The sequence below is a fragment of the Leuciscus leuciscus genome (genome assembly GCF_965113295.1).
Source record: "Leuciscus leuciscus genome assembly, chromosome: 8".
NCBI classification, from domain to species: domain Eukaryota; kingdom Metazoa; phylum Chordata; class Actinopteri; order Cypriniformes; family Leuciscidae; genus Leuciscus; species Leuciscus leuciscus.
The window spans coordinates 9,206,304-9,215,099 of record NC_138732.1 but is presented as its reverse complement, the minus strand read 5'-3'; the positions used below and the strand labels follow the sequence as shown (position 1 = coordinate 9,215,099).

The 8,796-nt window shown below is 36.9% G+C and overlaps 1 protein-coding gene across 5 annotated transcripts; it reads left to right on the top strand.

Moving 5' to 3' along the window:
* The first annotated feature begins 24 nt into the window (after positions 1 to 24).
* On the top strand, positions 25 to 8,544 carry cox18 (cytochrome c oxidase assembly factor COX18). Of its 5 annotated transcripts, none has more exons than XM_082177606.1 (7): positions 25 to 172; positions 810 to 1,225; positions 3,188 to 3,288; positions 4,893 to 5,059; positions 5,200 to 5,306; positions 6,606 to 6,713; positions 8,109 to 8,544. In XM_082177606.1, the coding sequence occupies exons 2-7, from the start codon at positions 824 to 826 to the stop codon at positions 8,274 to 8,276; spliced, it is 1,053 nt and encodes a 350-aa protein (XP_082033732.1). In that variant the 5' UTR covers positions 25 to 172; positions 810 to 823; the 3' UTR covers positions 8,277 to 8,544. The 5 variants fall into 5 exon arrangements, with proteins under 5 accessions (XP_082033732.1, XP_082033731.1, XP_082033728.1 ...); XM_082177605.1 differs by having other exon boundaries at positions 5,197 to 5,306; XM_082177602.1 differs by having other exon boundaries at positions 26 to 172; positions 5,191 to 5,306.
* Positions 8,545 to 8,796: the final 252 nt, after the last annotated feature.

The window sequence follows — 8,796 nt, the reverse complement described above, 5'->3', positions numbered from 1 at the left end:
TAAATGGTTTGCGAAAAACGTGACGTCATATTCAAGCGACTTGTCATGCCTTGCTCATTTTGACATTCCGAAGAAAAAGGATGACTGTGTCAACTATCTTTCAGTAAACATTCAGCGCGCGAAGGATGTGATAAACAACATGCTTATCTAAAGTTTGGAACTGCAAACGAAGGTGAAGATTTTGTTACGTTTCTTCCAGTTGAAGGGCAGCCGGTTTCTTTACTGTAACAGTCTTACCAGGTTAAAGGTGTTATCTTTGTCTGGTGATTTTATTATTAATCATATTACACACACACATCTCGTTTTTAATTGTTTTTTTGTTTTGTTTTGTTTTTCATGGGTTGCGTTTTATTATAATATGATTGGTCTGTTTAATTAAAATATTATTTGAATGCAGAATATGCAGAACATAAAAACGTGAATTATCTAATATATGGCCGGCATATAGTTTGTGTGTGAAGATCAAGAGAAAGCTAAAGTATATGAAACATAACAGGTTATGCTATATATCAATAAATAAAAAAAGGACACCAACTAATCTATAATCAAAAACAGACAATGAACAATGAATTATTGCATGTTATCATTATGCAATGCTGTAGCTTTAAACAATTACTAGACATTTGCACAAACAAAAGTTAGATATTTTCTACAGAAAAGTACAAACAAAGGATACGTGGTGATGGTGTGATGCTAGAATAGTTGGATATGTTCATAACTTCATAATGTCTGCCTAACTAGAAACAAAACGGTTTTGCTTTTGTGTGCAGACATTTCTGAGATTCCTCCTTGTTATTTTTTTTCCAAAGGTTTATCCATAAAGATGTGGCCAAAGCTTACCAGGTCGGTGACCTTTGTGACGCTACGGATATGTCGCCAAAGCAACCTAGCAACACTGAGGCCTCACATCAGAAGCATCTCTCATGGTTCCTCCTGCCTGGACAGCAGAACTCAAACCATCCAGCCTCTCTGCTGCAGGTCTGGCCATCCCTCCATCACACCAGCCCTCAGGCTTCAGCCCAGAAGAACTATAACCACAGACCGGTCGAGCTGGTATGAGAGCATTGCAGACTCCACTCCCGTATGCCTCGCGGAGCAGCTCCTCGTGTCCACTCAGCAGATGACGGGACTGCCGTGGTGGGCCAGCATCGTGTGCACTACACTGACACTGCGCACCGCTATCACTCTCCCCCTGGGAATCTATCAGTCGATCATCATCGCAAAGGTGCTGCTAGATCATTTCAGCAAGAGGCTGTTGTAGTCATTGTCCATGTCTGCGATCTGTGGTTGCATCAAATCTTCTTGGTGTTTTTTTGCTATACACAACCATTCAAATGTTTGGGGTCGCTAAGATTTTTTTATGTTGTTAAAAGAAGCCACTTGCATTTATTAGATCAAAAATACAATAAAAAGTATTATATTACAATTATTAAATTAATACAATTTAAAGGAGCGGTTTTCTACTTTGAATATATTTTAAAATGTTTATTTTCGTAATGCAAAGCTGAATTTTCAGCATCATTACTCCAGTCTTCAGTGTCACACGATCCTTCAGAAATCTTTCTAATATGCTGATTTGATACTCAAGGAACATATATTATTATCAATGTTGAAAAGAGTTGTTGAAAACTGCTTAGTGTTTTTGTGGAAACCATGATAAAAAAAAATATTCTTTGAATAAAAAATTCTAAAGAACAGCATTTATTTGAAATAGAAATATTTTATAACATTATAATTGTTTTTACTGTCACTTTTGATCAATTTAATGCTTCTTTGCTGAATAAAAGTATTAATTTCTTTCAAATAAAAATCTCACTGACCCCAAACTTCTGAACGGTAGTGTATGCTGTGACGAATGTATTGTCATCAAATACTTTTCACCTATTTCTGCTAATTCACAGGCCCATTTAGTCTTTTCTTAAAAAGGATATATTATTTGTACAATTTCATTATATCCCTTTTTAAAGTCTGCTTTCTCCTAAACAATAGCAAAAAAAATTATTTACATGCCCATTTTCCACCTTTTTTCTGACCCCTCACACCATGTCCTAACCAGATGCGATAAACAACAAAATGGACAGTCATGGCCTAATGGTTAGAGAGTCCGACTGGTAACCCGAAGGTTGCGGGTTCGACTCAATACTGGCAGGAAATGACTGAGGTGCCCTTGACATCAAGGCACGTAACCCCCAATCACTCCCTGGGCACCACAGCTAATGGCTGCCCACTGCTGTGTGTGCGTGCATGCGTGCGTGCGTTCGTTCGTTCGTTCGTTCGTTCGTTCGTTCGTTCGTTCGTTCATTCGTTCACTACTCTAAATGTGTGTGCACTAACTTGGATGGGTTAAATGCAGAGGACAAAATCCGTGTATGGGTTACAATACTTGGCTGTCTTGTCACTAAAGCGTCAAGCTATGGATGTCTGTTCCATGTTCTGGTGATTTCTGAACATTTTTTAATTTTCATAAATGGTCTGAGTGGGCTAGGGATGGAGCTTTGCCATGTGAGTGGCTGGTACATCAAACGCGGATTTCAAAAGCTCACTAAAAGCTATTTTCCACAATATGTTCCTTTCAATATACATGACTAGGTTTAAAGTGAATCATCGAGTAAACAGCCCCTTCTCATGTGAATTTCTTTGTTTATCTGCACTTAGTACAGTATGGGAGGCACATCTTGGAGGTCAGCAGATATCGCAGAGAAAACACTGGAGATTATGTGCCTTATTAAGAATCTCTCTCTCTCCCACTCTCCCAGCTGTGGGATGTTTCTCTTGCCAAGAAGGAGAATTGAAGCAAAAGAATGTTCCTCCCCTCTTTCTTCCTTCCCTACTGATGTCCCACTGTGTGAGAACATTAGCTGTAGCATGTCAGACCATCTCTATAAACTGATGTCTCGATATCTAAACAAGCAGAGATGAGGCCAAATCAATTGTCCTTTTTAAATCGAGTTTGATCTGTAGCCATTGAAAATATGTGTGGGTGTCTCTATCTGAAAAATGTTGCAATTCATTAAACTGAGTCAAAACACTGGTCCATCCAGGCTGTATTTCGGTTTTATGTACCAGTGGCAGTGTCCAGTGAATTACAGATTTCATAGGCCAGGGACTTTGTAACTTTGTTGGAAATACTTAAAAAGGAGTTCAGGCTGGGAAAAAAGTAACCCATGTGCCCTTTTGCCTCAGCTAGGTTGAAGCTCTGCAGAAGGAGATAGCTGTGTTAGCCCGCCAGTTACGCTTTGAGATCTCCGTGAAAGCCAAAGAGAAGGGCTGGTCAGAGAAAACATGCAGGTAGGAGATAATTTTTTTCATGCCGTCTACTTAGGCTGCCTCCAAAATCGCATACTCTCTTAAATAATACTTTGTGAGCGCTAAAAAAGTATGTTATATATAGTATGAATGTATTCTGGGACGTACTACATTCGCAATGTTGTCATAGTCATATGACCTACCAACGTCAGTTGCGTCGCTTCACTGCTATTCACAAATCCTCTCCCGTGGCCTCATGGGAGAGTAAAGTGTCAAGTCAAGTATATTTGTATAGCGCTTTTCACAATACAGATTGTATCAAAGCAGCTTCACAGTATTAAATTAAAATAATACAACAAAGTTTGTTTCAAGAGGAATTTATTGATTGATAAAATTAAATTAAATATCCCCAACTGAGCAAGCCAAAGGCAACAGTGGCAAGGAACCGAAAAACTCCATCAAGTGACCTAATGGTGTCCTAAAACTCCATCAGGTGACCTAATGGAGAAAAAAAACCTTGGGAGAACCCAGGCTCAGTCGGGGGCCAGTTCTCCTCTGGCATTTATGAGCTAGAGGCCGGATTGTAGTTTGAACTGTAAGATTATATGAATGCCTGGCTGAAGAGATGCGACTTTAATCTAGTTTTAAACTGGGAGAGCGAGTCTGAGCAACGAACAGTATCAGGAAGACTATTCCAGAGTTTTGGAGCCAAATGTGAAAATGCTCTCCCTCCTTTGGTGGTTCTGGATATCCTAGGTATGACCAAAAGTTAAAATAGACTGGAGCTAAGCCGTTTAGGGCTTTATAAGTCAGTAGCAATACCTTGTAATTAATACGGAACTTTATAGGTAACCAATGCAGTGATGATAAAATCGGTGTTATATGATCATATTTTCTTGATCTCGTAAGAACTCTAGCGGCGGCATTTTGGACTAAAGTGTCCATCGTATGCACACTTCAGTATCTCGCCAGAAGTAGTTGGTCATCCGGGGATATTTTACCTATTCTTTTATGAGTACTGTGAATTCGGACATACTTCTTTCGTCACCTACTGTTTTTCACCTACTATATAGTAGGGAAGTATGCGATTTGGGCCACAGCCTCTGTCTTGGGTTAAAGTCTTTGTCTTATGAAAAGCCCATATTAAAGGTCTCAGAAAATAAGGAGTCTCATTTCACTGCAAAAACTTTTTGTTTTCATTTACTTGAAGCAAAATTGCATAAGATACTAAGATTCGTTTTCAGAGAATATATCTTATTAAATGCATGTTTTTTTGTTTTTCACTTTGTTGGGATTTTGCTTTCGTGAGATTTTAATATAATGAACACAAACATTGTCAATGGTGGGGAAAAAAATAAACAATATTTACATTTTTTTGTAAATATGAAATATATTTATTTTCAAGTTTTAAATATTTCTAAACTTAAAAATAATATAATGAAAGGTATATTCAATATGAAAACAAGTTGTAATATCTAATGCATTTTTGAAAACTGTTTATATATATTTTTACTGCAAAACATGATTCACTTCCCTCACACCAACATGGCCTGATAAAAACAGTATTATATTTCATTTCTCGGCTACACTATAACTTTGAAGGATTTAATCAACCTTTTGCTTAATTACAACAATTGCATCTACAGGTTTCATTTTAAGAAGAATCTAAAGCGAATCGTGTCTGAGCTTTATGTTCGAGATAACTGCCACCCATTCAAGGCCAGTTTGCTGATCTGGGTCCAGCTGCCCATGTGGGTGTGTCTGTCTCTGGCCCTGCGTAATCTCAGCCTGGGAATGGGACACGTTCCCCTGGGTGAGTCTCATCCATTAGTCTATTACATTTTCCAGATATGCTCTTATATTTAGCAATGCAACCAACTTCCCCATAATCACCTGAAGAGAGGCTTTTAATGAAACATACATATTTCTGCTCACACTCATCAGCATCAGAAGCCGGTTTAGCAACAGGGGGCGCTCTGTGGTTCCCAGACCTCACTCTCCCAGACTCTACCTGGATCATTCCCGTTTCTCTTGGCCTCATCAACTTGCTCATCACAGAGGTTATATATTTATATATCACATATTTGCTGATGATCATCATATACAAGTGCATCACAGCACTTATATATGTATATAAATATACGTACAGTGGGGTTCAAATGTCTGATACCACTAATGAAAATTCTATACACATACAGTATATAGTATTTAATTGTTTGTATTTGTTTATTTTTCTTAATTGTTAGATAATCATATAATACAATTTTCCATAATATATTATAATTGTTAATATAATGTAAAATTATTGTACACTTTACAATAATGTCTCATTTGTTAGCTAACATTAACTAACAATGAGCAATATATTTTACTGCATTTATTAACCTTTGTTAACGTTAGTAAAAATCGTATTGTTTGTTCATGTTTGTTCACAGTACATTTAACAAATTTTAACAAATACAAATTTGGATTTTAAAAATGGATTAGTAAATGTGGAAATGACCATTAACCGAGATCAATAAATGCTTTAGAAGTATTGTTTATTGTTAGTTCATATTAAAGGGTTAGTTCACACAAAATTCTGCCATCATTTACTCACCCTCATGAAGACTTTCGTTCATCTTCGGAACACAAATGAAGATCTTTTTGATTAAATCTGAGAGTTTGATTTTTTTTTATGATCTCTTTATGAACTTTTTGAAGCATCAGTGTCAGTTGTGTAGCGGTCTATGTAGAGACAGAAATATGATTTGAGCAGCTTAGTCCAAATTTTCTGAAGAGACTCAATCGCTTTAAATGATGAATAGAATGAATTTAGGCTTTATTCGCATATTAACATTGATCAGCAAACATAAACAGAAGCTCAACTGTATGTGATTTGACGCGTGAGAACAAACCTCATTGGTTCTTGAAGGAACTCAAAATCTAGACTAAACCGCGGCTCGATTCATATGAATTATTATTTTACGATCCCTTTTGTTAACTTTTTGAAGCGTCAAAGTGGTAGTTGCGTAGCTGTCAATGGAGGGACAGAAAGCTCTCAGATTCCATCAAAAAAGATAGTCTTACGGGTTTGGAACGACATGAGGGTGAGTAATTAATAACAGAATCTTTATTTTTGGGTGATCTAACCCTTTAACTACTATAGTTAACCAATGTTAACAAATGAAACCTTATTGTAAAGTGTTATCAAAGTCTAATTCGAATATATTTTTCTCATTTTAATTTATTTATATAAATAAATAAAAATTGGGGTGAAATATGACTCATACTTGGCAGGTTTTATGAGGTTCACCTATTATTTTACAGTTAATGTTTTGCTTGTTTCTTATCTTTTATTTCTTGATTTGGTTTTCCAGATTTTTGCCCTGAGACAACTAGAGCCTTCAAAGTTCCAGAAGTATGTGACACACTTCATCAGAGGAATATCTCTGGTGATGATTCCTATAGCCGCCACAGTCCCGTCAGTAAGTATCCCGGCACATACAGCTATTATCTGCTCTGTCTGTTAACTGTACCTTTACATGCTTCAACATGTATGACATGAATAAATATCACTCACGTTTTCAGATGATGATGTTTTTCCAAAAGAGAAGAAAACAGTGGTACATGATGTCTGTACATAGACAGATATGCTCTGTTCTGACATTTTTGATCTTGTGAAAGAAGGGGGATATGAAGGGTTGTGTTTTTGAAGCCCACCTGGTTACAAAAGGCATATGTTGTACAACTTTGCTTTGATATCTCCAGCACATGTACAAAAATCGATGTCTCCTGCTTATCTCTCTGTAGACGTATTTGTGTTGTGTCTCCAGTCCTTTCTGACGTAGATGAGATGAGATGTTGGTCATGAGAATGCTTCATAAAAAAAATAAAAACAGCACAATGAATTCTAATCAAATTCAAATGTTTTAAAGGGATAGTTCACCCAAAAAATTTAAATTGTCATCACTTACTCAACTTCATGTCGTTCCAAACCCGCAAGACTTTCGTTCATCTTCGGAACACAAATAAAGATCGTTTTGATGGAATCTGAGAGCTTTCTGTCCCTCCATTGACAGCTACGCAACTACCACTTTGACACCTCAAAAAGTTCATAAAGAGATCGTAAAACTAATCCAAATGAATTAAGTGCTTTAGTCCAAATTTTCTGAAGAGACTTCGTCGCTTTATATGATGAACAGATTGAATTTAGGCTTTTATTCACATCTAAACATTCATCAACTCACACATCAGTTGTGGTAAACCGAAGCTCAAGCATGTTTGCTTGATGCGCGAGAACCAGTGAGGTTCATTCTTGTGTTACGCAGCATGTTTGAGTTTCAGCAAGAACCAATGAGGTTCATTCTTGTGTTACGCAGCACGTTTGAGCTTCAGCAAGAACCAATGAGGTTCATTCTTGTGTTACGCAGCACGTTTGAGCTTCAGCAAGAACCAATGAGGTTTGTTCTTGTGCATCAAGCAGGTTCAGTTGAGCTTATGTGTATGTTTGCTGATCAATATTTATATGTGAATAAAAGCCTAAATTAAATTTGTTCATCATATAAAGCGACCGAGTCTCTTCAGAAAATTTTGACTAAACGCTCAATTCATATGGATTAGTTAAACAATCTCTTTATGAACTTTTTGAAGCATCAAAGTGTCAGATGCGTAGCGGTCTATGGAGGGACAGAAAGCTCTCAGATTTCATAAAAAAGATCTTCATTTGTGTTCCAAAGATGAACGAAAGTCTTATGGGTTTGGAACAACAAGAGGGTGAGTAATTAATGACAGATTATTTTATTTTTTTTACATTTTTGTGAACTATCACTTTAAGGGGTCCTGATGATTTGTTTTGTTCTTTCTGTTTTCCTGATTCATAGTCTATGTCTCTGTACTGGCTCAGCTCCAGTTGTGTTGGACTGGCACATAACCTGCTCATGAGATCCCCTCGTTTCCGGGGCGTCTGTCGGATCCCTCCAACACGTTCAGACTCAGAAACTCCATACAAAGACATTGCAGCTGCCTTTGTAGCCAAATACATCAAATAGATTGAACCCGGACATTGCAGATTATTAGTGCATCAGCTTCTGAAAATGTGGAACCAAACATGTGGATGTGTGCAAACCGGTAGATTCATCCAACATGACACTGTAACCAGAGGAATATGGCAACAACAACAAAAAACAGCTGCCTTTCTGCCAGGAATATGAGTATGAAGTCAGGACATGTTTATGAACAAATGCATTTGGAAAGAGACTCCAAGTAATACAATTTTAAGATGATGTTAAAAATAAAAATTATTTCTGAAAAAAGGAATAGTCCTCCATTTTGTTATTAGTGTTGTTGCTCATACTTGGGTTCATGATTCTGGCCTGGCAGAAACAAATCATTGATTGAAGAAGTGACATGAGCCATGTACACTGTAACTGGATAGTTAAATATTTTTGAAAGAAGTAGCCTATCTTGTGCTCACCAAAGCATACCCAAAAAATACAGTTACATTTTTAATTGTGTTCTAATTTAATCTATTTTAAAATCAATTTAATAACTTTTTGCTGAATAGAAGTA